General features: G+C 40.4%; 1 protein-coding gene across 1 annotated transcript in view; it reads left to right on the top strand.

Moving 5' to 3' along the window:
• The window catches only part of PINX1 (PIN2 (TERF1) interacting telomerase inhibitor 1), a 268,784-nt gene that overhangs the window by 90,744 nt on the left and 160,224 nt on the right, over positions 1–17,816 (top strand). The window contains exon 6 of the mRNA XM_030195563.1: positions 9,723–9,805. Within this exon, the coding sequence (XP_030051423.1) occupies positions 9,723–9,805 (83 nt within the window). The remainder of the gene's footprint in view (positions 1–9,722; positions 9,806–17,816) is intronic.

Below are 17,816 nucleotides of genomic sequence, written 5' to 3'. Positions count from 1 at the left end.
TTCAACTTACAAGCAGCACAGACACAGTGAATGTGATCCTGGCTCTTCCACTTACTTCTTTTTTCCTCTTTTTCCAGTATCCCTCTCCCTTCCACTGCCCCAGGCTATGGGAGATGATAAAAGGATTCAACTTTCAGAATAGTTGAGGTGCTAAATTCAATGCAAATAACACCTTCCTGGACATGGTGAAGGAGTTTGCTCAGTATTGGGGGTGTTCAAGCACCCCCAAAGCTCACACCTATAGAAATGATGAAGGGAGTATGACTGAAATGCTAGCCAAGAAAACGTTGTTATTCCTATTTAAAACAAACGAAAAAAAAGAGCATCACCGTTTTTGTTGACTTTTATTTCAATATGCAAGGGAAAACAATGTTATAAAATTTTCTTTTGTCACTCAATATACCTCAGTAACTAAGGATAAAAACAAATCCAGAAGCCCTCTTAACCCAATTTGAAAGACAACCAAAGAAGGAAGCAGCTATAGTCAATAAAGAAGTGGAAAATAAAAACATGTGGTCATTCATAGTCACAGCTTGCATGGGTTATTTCACTGTAGCATTCCTATATGAAGAGTGCTGTAGTTTTCTAGTAGCTTTCAAGACATTTGCCAGCAAGTAGCCAGGCTCTCACTGTATATTGCCACCTGGTTACAATGATGAGTCATTTCCCCTGCCTTGGTCTTTGGCAGCACGTCAGCAGGTTTACTGGGAGGGTCATGCACCACGGCTTGTGCAATATTGGTTGTGTAACCAAATTAACCTTGAAGCATAGGCTGGTTGTACATTTGACTCAGCCATTGCTGTGTCAGTAGGTAGAACTTAGTAGTGATAAGAAACAGGAGAAAGAAAAGTAGACTGCAACTTTTTATATGTTGTGTCATTGTGGTTGCGTTACACAGCATTCTGAATATTGCCTAGAATTTGAAGAAAGGACTAATGTCCTCTCGCATTCCAAATGCATCATCTTCTTGGAGGGGAGTAGCCTCATGGTTAGCTGAGAACCAGGGAGGCCAGGGTTCAAACTGCATTCCTATTCCTTCTGATTCAGGCAAGTCACTTAACCCTCTATTGCCTGAGGTACAAATTTTTACTGTGGCCTTCTGGGGACAGGAAAATATTTGCTGTAATTGAATGTAAGTTCTCTTGAGTTACTACAGAAAAATGGTGCGAGCTAAATCCAGATCCCTGTCTTTGCTGTGTCTCAATCTTTGTCTAATGTTATAGGTTTTATTTAATATTTATTTTCTTGCACTTTTAACTTTGATAGTGTAGATGATAAGAAGATAACATAAACTTTGCCATACTGGGACAGACCAAAGGTCCACCAAGCCCAGAGTCCTGTTTCCCAACAGTGGCCAATCCAAGTCACAAGTACCTAACCAGATCCCAAATGAGTAAAGCAGATTTTATGCTGCTTATCCTAGAAATAAGCACTGGATTTTTCCTAGTCATTTTAATGTGTTAATGGACTTTTCTTTTAGGAAATTATTTAAACCTTTTTTAAAACCTGCTAAGCTAACCTTTTACCACATTCTCTGGCAACAAATGCCAGGTATTGCAATGTTATGTATTTATGGTGGTGAACTGCCTTGTGCATGGGAAGACAGAATGAGAAACAGAGAAAAAAATAAAGGCAGATAATGACCATATGGCCTATCCAGGCCATCTACTATCCCTTCCTCTCTCTTACAGATCCTATATACTTGTCCCAAGCTTGCTTGAATTCAAACACAGTCTTCGTCTTCACCACCTCCACCTCCACTGAGAGGCAGTTCCATGAATGTACCACCCTTTTCGTGAAGAATGTTCTTTGGGTTACTCCTGAGTCTGTCTCCTTTCACCTTCATCCTATGCCCCAATCTATGTAAATAAACCATCACAATCTGCAAAGAATATAGGGGTCGACTTGTGACCTCCATCTTATGTAACCTGGTCCTCCATATCACTTAACAAGTATGGTTGTAAATTTTAAATGCTGTTAATGTGCATATAGCAGAGTTTTATGCATGGAAGTAGATGGTTAAAAAATTGACCCAATATGTACACATGTGCTCAAGACAGCAAGTGCATAATTTTATAACAAGGCACCTGCTATAGGCTCCACTTATAGTTGTTATTTTAAGCCTATTCTGTAAAAGAAAAGTGGGCATTTACTAGAATACTAGTGCAAATGACTGAAAATGTGTGTACCTTAAGGGGCAATTACTTTCCACCCTATGGCAGATCTAAGCTGTTTAACAGACTAAAAAAAACCCCTACAAATATTAAAGTAGGAAAAGGAATTACTATATCAGATAGGAAAGGGCTCTGCACACACATCCAGGAACACTCATACGTATCTAGCAAGAAAAAGGAGGGGAAATGAGAGAAATATTGGAAAAAGAAAGCAGTGGGCTCAGCCACAATACCTCTGTGAACTACCTAAGCAGGGGCAAATGCCTTTGTAAAGAGCCAGGCTTTCACTGCAGATATGAATTTTTTTTTTTTAATGATAATTCAAAAGAATGTTTAAGGGGGAGGGAATTCTAAAAGAAAGGGGCAGCGAAGAAGAATGCATGATGTTGGGTTTAATGATGATATTGCTTCTTGCTGATGTGTTGATTGAAGTTCCAACAGTGTTTGCTGGTGGAGGCTGGTAAAAACTACTTAAGATGTGGATTAATAGTACTTTTGTAAACATTAAGGGCACTTTCGTATCAGCAGTGTACTTGTGGTCAATTGGTGGTAGCTATCACCATCACCTCATTTCCCCTCCTTTTTTTTGCGTCATGTTAGTAGTTTTTCAGGGGAAGATTTGCGGAAGATGGCACATTCATTTGTGTTGTAAAAACTGGATTTTTGCAACTCATTGTATTTAGGGGCTTCTTAAACTGCAATACAGAGGTTGCAACTTATCCAAAATACCACTGCAAGAACTGTGTTAGGGAAACAAAAGTGGGAGAGAGTGTCCCCTTTATTACTTTTGTTACATTGGCTCCCAATAGCAGTGCAAATTAATTTTTAACATTTTATGCTTGACTTTCAAGTTGTTTTTTGTTGATTATCCTCTTTCTCTGGAAAAATACTTCATTGCTAAATTTGGCTTAAGATCTTAGAGAACAGCACACCTAAATTTGAATTGCCATCAACTTCTACATTTAAAAATCAGCAAATACGAAAGATTTTTTTGTGTGTGTCTGGTTATACCAAGTTAATTTAATTCAGTGCTGCAGGAACTGAGATGTGAAACAGATTATTTGACATTTAGAAAAGAGCTGAAAACTTGGTTCCCTGAAGAGAAGCAGGCTGCATTATTTGTCACATATGGGTGACATCATCTGACGGAGCCCAGGTGCAGATGCTGAATCACACTTAAAGAAAGTTCTAGCAGTATCCTATCACAAGTGCGTTGGTGCTTTTCCACTTGACCCTTGAGCGCGGGTCCCTCAGTCTCTTTTTTTTTTTTTTTTTTTCCCCCACACAATGCGAAGAGGATGTATTTATGTAGTGTTCTCTTAGTCTTCTCTTCACACTGCGCTTTTTAAAACATTTTTTCGTTATCACGAGTGCCTTCCCTTGCAGGTAATCATCTTCTTTTTAAATTGTTTTCCTCCTGTTTTCCCCAAGCTTTTTCCGACTTTTTTTTGTTTCTTTTATTGTTTTGCAAGTGGCTGTGCACTTAGGCTGCAGCCCCGACTTCCATTTGAACGCTCCCCTTTTTTAGTTGTTCAAAATTGAGTTTAATTTAGCCAAATTTCTTTTTTCGGTATCGCAGAAGGCTCCCAGTGGTTTTAAGCAGTGTGCTAAATGTCGCCATGCTATTTCACTCACAGACCCACGCAACTGGTGCATTGGGTGCCTTGGGCCAGATCATGACCCTTCTGTTTGTGATCTTTGTCTTCACTTGCAGGCCAGGACACAGAGAGTGCGATTGGCTCAACAGGAGAAGTTTTTTGGGGCTCTTGTCTTTGGCACTGTCAGCATCGACCTCCATGGCTGCTCTGATACCGGTATCCATTGGGAGTTCACCGGCATCAAGTGGATCTCCCTTTCCTCAACACCGGGTGCTATTAGCAGACCCCAGGACCGGTCAACTTAGGATTTGGCAGCATCCTCATTGGCACTGGGGGATCGAGGCTGGGGGAAGCCCAGGAAGCAGTAGGCTAGTGGTTAATGCAGTGGAATTTTATCCTGGGGAACTGGGTTTGATTCCCACTGCAGCTCCTTGTGACTCTGGGCAAGTCACTTAACCATCCATTGCCCCAGGTACAAATAAGTAACTGTATATACTACATAAGTATTGCCATACTGGGACAGACCAAAGTTCCATCAAGCCCAGCATCCTGTTTCCAACAGTGGCCAATCCAGGTCACAAATACCTGGCAAGATCCCAAAAAAGTACAAAACATTTTATACTGCTTATCCCAGAAATAGTGGATTTTCCCCAAGTCCAATTTAATAATGCTCTATGGACTTTTCCTTTAGGAAGCTGTCCAAACCTTTTTAAAACTCTGCTAAGATAACCTCTTTTACCACATTCTCTGGCAACAAATTCCAGAATTTAATTACATGTCAAATGAAGAAAAAGTTTCTCTGATTCGTTTTAAATTTACTACTTTGTAACTTCATTGCATTCCCCCTAGTCCTAGTATTTTTGGAAAGCATAAACAGGATGATTCACGTCTACCCGTTCAACTCCACTCATTATTTTATAGACCACTATCATATCTCCCCTCAGTCGCCTTTTCTCCAAGCTGAAGAGCCCTAGCCGCTTTAGACTTTCCTCATGGGGAAGTCGTCCCATTCCCTTTATTTTCATTGCCCTTCTCTGCACCTTTTCTTATTCCACTATATCTTTTTTGAGATGCGGTGACCAGAATTGAACACAATATTCGAGGTGCAGTCACACCATGGAGCGATACAAAGTCATTATAACATCCTCATTTTTGTTTTCCATTCCTTTCCTAATAATACCTAACATTTTATTTGCTTTCTTAGCCGCAGCAGCACACTGAGTAGAAGGTTTGAACGTATCATCAACGACGACACCTAGATCCCTTTCTTGGTCCGTGACTCCTAACATGGAACCTTGCATGACGTAGCTATAATTTGGATTCCTCTTTCCCACATGCATCAGTTTGCATTTGCTTACATTAAATGTCATCTGCAATTTAGACGCCCAGTCTCCCAGTCTTGTAAGGTCCTCTTGTAATTTTTCACAATCCTTCTGCGATTTAACGACTTTGAATAACTTTGTGTCGTCACCAAATTTAATTACCTCACTAGTTACTCCCATCTCTAGGTCATTTATAAATATGTTAAAAAGCAGCTGTCCCAGCACAGACCCCTGGGGAACCCCACTAACTACCCTTCTCCATTGAGAATACTGACCATTTAACCCTACTCTTTGTTTTCTATCTTTTAACCAGTTTTTAATCCACAATAGTACAGTACCTCCTATCCCATGACTCTCCAATTTCTTCTGGAGTCTTTCATGAGGTACTTTGTCAAACACCTTCTGAGGACAGTACTCAGGAGTCCATGTGGAGGACTATTCGGGTTCTAGAGCTACTTGGGTTTGTTGTAAACTACCCCAAGTCCCATCTTCGCCCTGCTCAACAATTGGCATTCATTGGAGCACTGCTCAATACACAGCAGGTTCACACCTTTCTCCCAGGATCGAGAGCGGACACTCTAGTCACTCTGGCTTCTCAGATAACAGCAAATTTGTTTTAACCAGTTTTTAATCCACAATAGGACATTGCCCCTTATCATGCTAAATGAATGATTTATTTGACTGGATGAACAGAGGACTGGATAGAGGACATCCGCTGGATGTAATCTACTTGAATTTCTGCAAAGCCTTCAATACAGTTATAGGAAGCTCATGAATAAACTGAATCAACTGAAATTAAGACTCAAGGTGGTGAACTGCATTAGAAACTGGTTGACTGACAGACGACAGAATGATGGTAAATAGAATTCATTCGGAGGAAAGAAAGATGGGTAGTGGCATGCCTCAGGGGTCAGTTTTGTTCAGCATTTTTGTGAGTAGCGTGCCGAAGGATTAGATGGAAAAGCTTGCCTTTTTGCAGATGACACAAAGATTTGCGATAGAGTGGGAACCTAGGAAGGGAGTAGACAACATTAGAGTGGATCTACAAAAATTATGACTGATTTAATGTTTGGCAGTTAAATTGTAATGTGAAAAAGTGCAAAGTGACACACATGGGGTATAGGAAATCCAAAGTAATTATATGTTGGTAGGAGGAGAGGGGCTGAATACGTATGGAGCAAGAGAGGGACTTTGGGGTGATAGTGCATGAGGTTCTCAAGGTGGCGAAATAATGCGACAAGGCAGTGGCCAAAGCCAGAAGGATGCTATGAAAGGAGGTGTTAATATTTCTGTACAAGTATTGGTGAGGCTGCACTTGAAGTATTATGTTCTTGCTAGGAACATAGACTTGAAGCCATTCAGAGGAAGGTGACAAAAGTGATATGGGGTTTGTGCCAAAAGTTATTTGAGATGAGATTTACAGACCTGAATATGTATACCCTAGAGCAGTGGTTTCCAACCTAGTCCTCGAGAATTCCCAGCCAGTCAGGTTTTCAGGATACCCACAATCAATATTCATGAGAGATTTGTCTCCATGGCATGGAAATCTATCTCATGAATATTAATTGTAGATATTCTAAAAACCTGACTGGCTGGGGTCCCTCCAGGCAATGGAACCAAGAGAAAAAGGGGTCCACACCTTCCACAAAACACAAGCAAACCAAAACAAGGATGGAAGAGGACAAAATCCAATTGACCAACCAAACAGCTGAGCAAGAGCTTCAAAATGGAGCTGAGGAGTGGCCTAGTGGTTAGGGTGGTGGACTTTGGTCCTGGGGAACTAAGGAACTGAGTTCGATTCCCACTTCAGGCACAGGCAGCTCCTTGTGACTCTGGGCAAGTCACTTAACCCTCCATTGCCCCATGTAAGCCGCATTGAGCCTGCCATGAGTGGGAAAGCGCGGGGTACAAATGTAACAAAAAAAAAAAAAGGTTTATTAGGACCTGACATGGTCTGTGTTTCGGCAAAAATGCCTTCTCCAGGGGTATAAACACACAAAATTGATATGTAAGTTTTATAATTTAAAAGTACAATAAAACAATATTTGAAACATGAAATCATAAAATGACAATACAGAAATTTATATAATAATCATAATAATGATAATAAAAACATATAGAGATAATAATATAGACACACATTAATAATGACACACAAAATGTTAAGAAATTAAATATCAGTTTTTACATGAATAGGAATATCTTCAATAATGTGACGACACAAAGATAATTCTAGTGAAGCAAAACAATACAGCTGCATGATAGGCTCCGTCTTTTATTGATATGGTATAATTTAATAAATAATAATGCCATAATATGATTACCTCATCCAGAGGAATTGATAACAAAGTTTTTCAGCATCGTTAACAATATATTGATAATAAATAACTGGTCAACATACCGGGTAATGTGAGACTTAAGTGCAACTCAGTCGGAAACTACACTGAAAAAGCAAACAAGCAAACAGACGCTGAAAAAAAAGAACAAAGTTAGTCCGTCAAAAAAAAAAAAAAACATCAAAATCACAGGCCCGCTACCAGAGCAATGAATGGCAACATTGAAAAGAAGCAGACATTAGAGAAAAACCGCTAAAACAGAGCCATTCTTTTCTCTTGTAGCGGGCCTGTGCTTTTAATGTTTCTTTTTTTTTTGACGGACCAACTTTGTGGGGTTTTTTCAGCGTCTGCTTGTTTGCTTTTTCAGCATGCTTTCCGACGGGATGTAACCTGCAAGCTTGAATCCAATGGAATGAAATTAAATAAAGATCTCAAGAAAAAGTTGAAAAAACCCAACACAACCCTATCCACCTTACTGAGCAGACTAAATGGACCATACTGGTCTTCATCTCCCATCATTAATGAACTATGTAAGAGGGTAATTTTTATAACAAGTTACCTAGGTTAATTGTACAGGAAGGTGCACATTTTGTAGGCACATTATGAAGAAAAGTACTTGCACAAGTCTTGATTGGAAGCAGATGTAAATGTTAGCATGTATTTTACAGAACAGTAACATAGTAAATGACCGCAGATAAAGACCTGTACGGTCCATTCAGTCTGCCCAACAAGATACTTTATATCCGAGTTTGATTTGTCCTTGCCATTCTCAGGGCATAGACTGTAGAAGTCTGCCCAGCACTGTTCTTGTACTAAATTCCAGAAGCTAACGATGAAACCCCTTAAAATTTACACTCCAGCCCATCCCTATCTATTCAGTCACGATCAGGGTGTAGACCTTAGAAGTCTGGCCAACAACGGTTTCGCTTCTCAATTACCGGCGTCGCCACCTTATCTCCGCTTAGATTCCAAAATCACTCCCTCCGTTTACAAACTCATGCATGTCTGTCTGGCAGTTGGATATGAAATGATATGGTAAAGTGTGTCTCATTAGGGTGATGGGCTGCATAAGGCATGTGTCTTGGTACCTATTCTTGCAGATGGATAGAGCCTTCTCAGCAGGCACTAGAAAAATGTTGAGGACCAATTCACAATTTTGACCTCTTGAGGTGCGTAATGTCCAAATATGTTACTATAAAGGGTCAGTCGTCTGTTCTTTGGTATGTTTATAAACTTAATTTAGTTGGAAGGGCCTGATGAATCCACCTATGCTCTGCTGCAGCTGGGAGCAGGAGTAAACACAGACAACTTACCTTTTTTTGCCCAGAGAGCACCTGTTTTCTAGTAGAAGAAAAATGTTCTTTAGTTTTTTGTTCTCCCATAGAAAATCAAATGAACTAAACTGTCACTCTTTCCTTTTACTGTGTTTGAGTCCACTAAAATGGAATCAAATAAACATCTCATGAAAAAATTGAAAGGAAAAAAGTCTCATTTTGAAGGTTATTTTTTTTTTCTTTGCTGCTTAAGTAGAGACTAGAGACTGCCTGTTCTCTAATGATTCCACATAGACTTTAGAAAAGGAACAACAGGAATGTGTGCTACTGGAGTCATACAGGTATTGGCAAATACACACTAGTGGTCAGGGAACTCCTGGGGTGTATGCTCGTATTCTTTCCAGCCTGGATCCTCGGTTCTACCAGAGAAATCACATATGCTCATAACTGTGTTGATCCTGCTGGAATTTCGTAAACATTTCTGGAAGTTTCCAATCCTTCAATATGTCGGCTGACTGTTTCAGAAGTAGCATGTCGATTTTTAAATTTTCACACAAGCTGAAAGATGCGGTATCTTGTAGAGTGGAGGAGTGGCCTAGTGGTTAGGGTGGTGGACTTTGGTCCTGGGGAACTGAGGAACTGAGTTCGATTCCCGGCACAGGCAGCTCCTTGTGACTCTGGGCAAGTCACTTAACCCTCCATTGCCCGCCGCATTGAGCCTGCCATGAGTGGGAAAGCGCGGGGTACAAATGTAACAAAAATAAAATAAATAAATATCATTGCAAGTTCTTGTTGCTTAGCATTTTTTAATCGGATGATATACAACAAATACTGAAAAGTTTCAAAAATAGAAAAATGTGGGTTTTTAAAAAACTTTCATGTTTCCATTAATGATGTGCAGAAATAAGAGTGACCAAAAGATACTGATTGCAATGAAAGTGTCATGTAGTGAGGTAATATTGATGTTGGCGTGCCCAATGGCACATGGCTCACCAGACCTGCATGCTTTCTGTTGCAGGAAAGGATCTGTCTTCTCGCAGTGAAACAGACTTGGCCTGCATTTTTGGAAAACGGCAAAAGAGGAAAAAGCAAACATCTGAGGTGAGCCTCTGAACTTAACAACATAAACTGTTCCTTTCACGATGCCTCATTGACTGTGGCTGTTCTGACATAGTAAGGTAATGGTTGGGAGCTGGAGACTGGAGTTATGGATGTTGCTCTCCTCAGCCTGTGGTGTTCTGTAGATGAGGTAGGGTCAGATCAGCAACTCAGGAGGTCCACCCTGCTCTCTGCCACTCTATGCTTGCATTCTTGGGTAGGGCTGCATTTTAATTAAAATTTTTAATTGGGATTAAAAAGCAATTTTATTTATTTCCTTCCATAGCTCCTTGTGACTCTAGGCAAGTCACTTAACCCTCCATTGCCTGAGGTACAAAATAAATATCTATTCTATTTGGTAGTATATCAAATCCCATCCCCCTTCCCTTTCTTAAAGGATTGATAATCTCCTTCCCTCCTATCCCCAGATCCAACATCTTTCTCTTTTTCTTCTTTCCTCATCCATCAGGTCTATTATCTCGTTCCTGGGTTCCATTCTTTCTCTCTCTGCCCCCACTCTTTCACCCCCATGAGTGGCACAGGGTTGCTGGAGCTGGCCTTACGGAATTTAAAAGGGGTTTGGACAGATTCCTGAGGGAAAAGTCCATTGAACATTATTAAATTTTTTTTAGGGGGGGGGGGGGGGTTGCCGGGTTCTTGAAGCCTGGATTGGCCGCTGTCGGAGACAGGATGCTGGGCTTGATGGACCCTTGGTCTTTTCCCAGTATGGCGGTACTTATGTACCCATTCAGGCCTGCTCGTGGGTCTACAGCTGATGTCCCTCACCCCCCTGCCGGTTTACCTTAAAAATAGTTTTCTCTTGGTCCCCGAAAGTAGCAAAGTTGAACCTATAGTGCCTGTAGCCTGGTCTAAAGCTTGTCAGAGGAGGCAGGATGGGCCAGAGGGAAAGCTTTGGACCAAACTACAGGCAGCATATGTGTAATGCTGCTGCAGGCAAGGAGCAAGAGAAGACCACTTTTTAAGGTAGACTGGTGGGGTAGTGGAGGAGGTGATGAATCCCAGACGCTGCAATGCAATACATTATTTTTTAATCGCTATTAATCATTAATCGAACAGTTAATTATGATTAAAATGCAGCCCTATTCTTGTGACCACTAAAGGGAGGGGGATGATTGAGCTGATACTTCTTGGATGCCAGAGGGGAAGGGTGTACAGAATCAACTGACAGCAGCTGGGATGTGGAGGGGGTGGGGAGATTAGATTTTGGGATAGCATTATAGACTCTGTGTGCTCTTTCTAGAGGGGGAGAGGAATGGCTGCTTGAGTTCCTGACCTATGGGGGAAAGGGGTACAGATGCACCCATAATTTGCTTGTTCTCTTCCTCCAAAGGCTTGCATTTGTTAAGGGCAGGGCCTGAGACTGGCCATAGATCCTTCTTCTTCTGCCTATATCAAGGCTTTGCTCCCTGGGCAGTTGGTTCACTCATCCTGTTCTTTTGTGTCCATTGTGAAGTCGTCATGGCCTTTTACTTTAATCCTAATTGGTTTGTCAAGTGACTTCTTATGTGAGAGTTCCATCTGGCAATCCTGCTTAGTAGGAAAGTGCAACCATCCAGTTCACCACTGCATCTGGTACAATTGATCTGATGGTAAAAAAATTAAAGACTGAATATACTGAGCGCCGGGTGTACTGAATGTGCTGCATGATAATTACGCTTGGGGTGAAACAGCCATGTTGTAGAGCGTTGCAGCGTTAGTTCCAGATAAGTACCTGGGAGAATTTGATTGTGTTGGATGTTAATATTGAAATAAGAAAAACATGTTATAAAATTAAATAATTATGGAATCAAATATATAGGAGGTTTTTTCAGGACTGATGAAGTTGAGCAGGTCATTAGTCCAAGCCGTGTTTTAGACGTGACCTAAGCCACTGAAGTTCTTTTTCCTCTTTGTGTTTTTTATTTTTAGCAAATGTGATGTTACTTGCTAGTTTTGTGTAGTGATATTTTCTAAGGAGCAAGGTAAAGCCAGTGAAAATAGTTGTGAAAAAATTAAATAGCAAATTCTTTTTTTGGCAGGGGAAGGGAGAGAAATATAAAGGAGATGAAAGATTTCCTTGCCCGACAGGCTGAGAATTAAGATCTTACATCTCGTGTTTATAGTTCTCTCTTTTTGTAATGTCATTTTGCCTCTCTCGCTCGCCATCTTTTGAGATGGCCCTTAATATGAATTCTAGCTCAAAATACTTATCACAGTCTCTTTTGGAGCTGTTTTTATATCTAGTAGTTCAACCAGTAAGTGAACAGAGATTTTATATTATATATAATTTTATTTATTTATTTATTTATTTATTGCCTTAGCATTGTAGAGGCTAGTTAAGCGTTGTAGGCTGAACCCTGTATTAGCGCACATGTGTTTAATGCTTTATGTTTTTCTGGTTTAGGTGAAAGGTGTTGCTTGGGCATGTTAGGTGAACAGAGCAACAAACCAATGCAAGCATGAGCGTTGTTTTCTGTAGCACTTCTGTGCATGCTAGTTACATCAAAATCAAGCATCTGTATGTTTCCTCCTATAAATGTACTGTTAAATATTGATTTGTCATATTTATATTGTTTAATTTTGGCTGCAGGGATTATTTTTTTAGTGGCTGTCCAGTGCTGTTAAAAAAAATCTATTGATTGGGGATGGGGGGGGGGGGGGTATTCTGAGTGATTTGGTTAGTTGATCACCTCTAAATCTTATGACACAATTCCTTTTGTCCGTATTGGTGACCAAAACTTCCTTGATATTTTGAGCTACAGAAGCACTTGCTATGTGACTACAGTTGTGTTTCTGTGTTGTGCAGCTGTGTTTGAGCAGGAAGCGCCTGTAATAGCTGGGAAATGGGGAGTTTAAGTCTGCCCCTGCAGGGAAGTCAAGGGTGGGAACTCTGAGTCACAGAAATATCCTTTCCTGCTCTTAGCCTGTAGTTTGGAAGTGTAAGGGTCTGCCTGCTTACCTTGGGGCTGATGTAATTTGGTATTGCCCTGATGGGCACAGATTCAATTTTTGTACTGTTTTCTTTCTTGCTTGCACTTCCTCCAACTTCCCCCTCTCAAACACAGCTATCTTCAAATGGGCAGCATGTAGATTGTCTGTTTAAAAACAAAACATAAAAAACGCTTCTTTCTTTCTAGGAGAGGTTTTTGGTTTTCTGTTGCCTTTTTTGCAATTCTGTTGTTTTGTGTTTGTCATTTTGCCCACTGAACTCATTTGAAGCATGCATGCCAGCTAGCCAGTCATCCATCCTTGAGTTGCCCTGCAAGTTGGCATCTGATAGTGCCCTTGTACCTGCTGGAATGTTGGTTCTTTTAACATTTGTTACAAGCCGCAGAAACAATATTGTGTGTGGGATACTGATTAGAAGATGCTGGAGCTGTGGTTTATTTAATATAATGTTTACAAGGGTAGCAGCTGGAGACTTCAAAGACTTCCTGCTTTGGCTGCAGGAATTGCAAATTTTAACCCTCCTGATGACAGGAGTCATTTCCTGGCACGTCTCTTAGTTGGCAGCCCTGGGAAGCAGTGGGGCCCGTCAGCACCTCCAGGCTTAATTAATAGAGAGAAATTTGGCCACAAATTCCTGTACAAATCAGGTGCTTGTTATTTTTCTGGGTGGGAAATTGAAAGCTGTGGTCTTTGCTGTTCACTGTTTCCTACTATATAAATCTGTTTTTGTTTCCTTTGTGCCCGGGTTATACTTTTTCCTCAGGGACCAGCGTGCTGAGACCAATCCTATACCTTATTGTCACAGAGTGACTTCTTAAAGAAAGAAAAAAATCCAGAATTGGTCAAAAATCTGTGTTTATCAGATTCTCAGTGTTTTAAAATATTTTGAAACATACAGAATATTGGAAAGAATTATACAAAAGGGGTCAATATCTGTGTATCTGTAGACATAGTAATACTCAAAAATGGGAAGGAACTTCACCAGATTTGGCGTACAAGAAAATCCCCATTGCCTTCTATGGGAAACAGACTGGAAAATATTGACCCACCTCCATTCCAAAATTCCTTCCCCTTCCCACCTTCCAGTACTTTGCCAGCTGCTTCATTTAGTTTTTACCTGACTTTCATTGGCTGTGGTGCTCTGTGCCAAAGGATGGCACCAAGACATCTTCAAAGTAACTAGAGGTCAGCACGAAGATATAATCTGGTCCCTATCCCCACCCATCCCCAGTTAATTCTTTTCTGTCTCCACCCCATCCTCATCATATTGGTATTATAACCTCACCATCCCCACAGTTTTCTTCCCCATCCCTAACTCGCATTTAATGGATCTTGTAAAGTCAAACAAAACATAAAATGTATCCTATAACTAAAATTTAGCACAATACTATAGATATTACTTGGTTAAATTTTTAAGGTTTTTCAGTTTTGTTTAATTTTTTTTTTTTTTTTTTGCTGAGGTGTTGGTATTTCAAGTTTCTGAGTCAAGGTGTGCACATCCCCTCTTGTCCCTATTCACTTCTAATCCATCCCCTCCCCATTTACTTTGGATCTGTCCCCTTCCATCTCCGCTTTATTAATGTCTATTTTGTCACTAACATCGCAGATTCTGAGGATATCCATGGGTTTCCCATTGTCCCCATCCCTGTATACACCTCTAAAAGCCACCACCTCCACACAGGTATCATGCACATTCCTGTACCCTCACATCCCTATCCTTATACTTACAAACACATTCATACCTGCTCCCATTGTACTCATGGGTTTGCAAACTTCTCACCCACTGTTCCAAAGAGACTGGGCAAATAACTGGTACAGCTGGTGGATTGATGGTGCCAAAAAGTCTTCAAAGCCACCTCCCTCCACATTTCTCAGTCCGCACACACCCCTCCCCAAGTACATCTGCCCCAACTACACCCCACAATAACAACCTCACCTTCAAGCACAGTCATATTCCCAAAACCACACTTCCCATACCCCTATACACATCCCACATGTCTCAAACAGGATCATGCTCCTCCATACATACTCCCTACATGCCTCACAACATCATCCCCAAACTTCACATGGAATCCCTCCCATGTAACCTACCTACCCAAAAGCACACATCCATTCCCCCACTTTTATCCAAACTCACATAGCTCTGTACCCCCCTTTCACACATACCCTTACAACCGTCTCACACACCCACAAGTCCATTTACCATCCCACACATACAAAAACACTCTGTTTCTCTCCAAACATACCCCAATCACATACAGCCTTTCTACAAATCTGTTTGAATGTTTTCCCAAATCTGTAAAAGTTCATACTGTGTTATTGAGATGGACATGGGGGAGCCACTTGTTGCCCTGTGATTGGTAGCATGGAATGTTGCTACTAAATGGGTTTCTGCCAGGTTCTTGTGACCCGGATTGGCCACTGTTGGAAGCAGGATACTAGGCTAGATGGGCCATTGGTCTGACCCAGTATGGCTATTCTTATGTTCTTGTTGGAATGCTTTTGTCGTGTGTTTTTTGTGGAAACTGAAGAACTGTCAGGAAGTTGTATTAAGAGTTAAAAAGTGAAATAAATATGATACAGCCTATACTGTCTGTGCCTGTTCATACAGTCCATATTCTTTACTACCCATTGAGCGCTATAAACACCAATTAGAGCAGTGAATGTGTGCAGATCCCAATTGCTGCTCATCATAGAAGGAACTGTTGGCTCCTATGTTGTTTTTTTGCCCCAATCTAAAGATATTTTGGTCCAGTGCCTGATCATGAGTAGGTGAAATCTTTGGCGTCAACATGATTCAAAAAGGAGATTGGCTGTGCTCTCTAGATTTGAAGGCAGTCCAAACAGTATCTCAGATTCTAAGTAGAGAATTGCATACTGTCATTTTTGCCTTGCATCAGCACCAAAGGTATTTATAAGGTGCTTAGCAGTTATCACAACATCTCTACGCACACTGGTGCACCTGTTCCCCTAAACAGATGATTGGCTTGTCAAGAGCACATCAGAGGAATGAGCAAAAGAATTAATGTGAATGACTATTCCGGTGCTGGGGCTACTAGGGGTCATCATAAAGTATCCCAAATCCTTGCTGTGCCCATCTTAACAATTGGTGTTCATAGGAGCTGTGTTAGATATGACTCTGGCTTGCGCATTTCTCCCTTAGTAGCCTATAGAATCTGACTTCAGTAAAATAACATAACATAGCATAACATTTTAATTTATATTCTGCTAAAACCATATTAAATTCTAAGCAGATTACAATAAAAATTCCAACTAGTACAACACTAGCGAATAACATTACATAAAACACCATAAAATGCTTAATAAATCAAATGCTAAAACATATTTATGGAACAAAAACATTTTATATGTTTTCGAAAATAGGATAATGAGTCAAGATTTATAAATCCTCTGCGAGATCATTCCAAATTTAAGTTGCTCGATAGGCTAAAGAAGCACAAAACAGAGTCAAAGATTTCTTCCCTTGAGGAGTAGGCAATGAAAAAATAGAACTTTTTCTATGGTTTCATCCCGCCAATGCAAATTGGAAGTAAGCATACATATACAGACATGGGGTAGGCCCATGTCTGTACATTCTTTAGTTCTCTTCATGCTAGGTTTCCTGTTGACAAACCCCCCTTTCAATTCTCCAACTGTGTCATGGGACCTCAGCATCGATGAAAGCTCCTTTTGAACCGCTAGATTCCTGTCATCTGGTGTACCTGACCTGGAAGGTCTCTTTTTTTTTTTTTTTTTTTTTTTTTTTTTGTGGTGGTCACTTCAGCTCACAGTGTTAATGAGCTTTAGGTCCTAGTGGAGTGGCAGATCTGCCTTACATGAAATTTCATCACAACAGAGTGGTTGTTTGTACGCATCCTAAATTCCTTCCTAGGGATCTGACGGATTTCCATCTTAATCAGTTATAAGTCCTACCAGCATTTTGTCCCAAACCTCATGGCCATCCCTGTAAAAAAACACATCTTGGGCTTCTAGCAATCCTTGGCTTTTTACCTGGAGAGGATTAAGGTCTTTTGGCAGTTCACACAGCTTTTTGTCTTTTTTTTTTTTTTTTTTATATTTATTGATTTTAAATTCTTTTAATAAGAGTACACTTGTCAACTGAAATACAGCAAGGTAATATTAAGATACAAGAAAAGTAAGATGAAAATAAGAACAAAAGAAAAAAATCAAAGAATATTAGTTCACTTTTAAACCACAATTATTCCGCTTTCTTAGACCACACTCTGAGTGAGGGCGTTAATGAATTAGAGAAGATTACAAAGAAAAATAATTATAACTTAAGGCTACTTGCAATCCTCCAACACAATTTAAACAGACGTTATTTTAGTTGTTTTAAGTCTAGAAAGGATTTCAGTTGATCAGGAGAAAGTAGAAAATCTTATTTATTGGAGGTATAGCTTCCAGTGGTATCTTTAAATTTTCTGTTAAATATCTTCTGAATAGTTCCAGTGGACTAGGCCCATGGAGCTTGGGAAAATTCAGAAGGCGCAGATTCAAACGTCTGTTGAAATTCTCCATCTGCTCAATTTTTCTACGAATATCCATGTTTTGTATGGATATATATGTTTTCTACGAATATCCATGTTTTCTACGAATATCCATGTTTTATTTTGTTTGATTTCTATTGATAATCTACGAATATCCAAATTATCCTTAGCTACAGTAGCTTAAATTCTTGAAACTGTTCAACATCTTTTTGCAGCTGTGTAACTCGCATGGCTAATTCCTCTTTAACTGAGTCCACTGTATTTTTTAAATCTTCAAATTTAGTATAAAGAGCATTTACTTCACCTGAAGATTTCTGCAGGGTTGAGTCCATTTTGATTAACATCAACCAAATCCTTTCTAGATTAACCTCCGGAATTTTCTCTGAAGCTCCAAGTGATTCTTGGGCCTCAGACCTCAGCGACTTCTGTAGCAACGCTAGTCCCCCACTGGGTTCCACCTCCGTCACACTTCCGGTGGCGTTCCGGGTTCCCTTTAGCGAAGCTGCTAACGGTGGGCACGGAGGGATCAGCGACGTCGAGGGAGGGGAGAGGGATGT

The sequence above is a fragment of the Microcaecilia unicolor genome, chromosome 3 (assembly GCF_901765095.1).
Source record: "Microcaecilia unicolor chromosome 3, aMicUni1.1, whole genome shotgun sequence".
NCBI classification, from domain to species: domain Eukaryota; kingdom Metazoa; phylum Chordata; class Amphibia; order Gymnophiona; family Siphonopidae; genus Microcaecilia; species Microcaecilia unicolor.
This window is presented reverse-complemented; position numbering and strand designations above follow the sequence as displayed.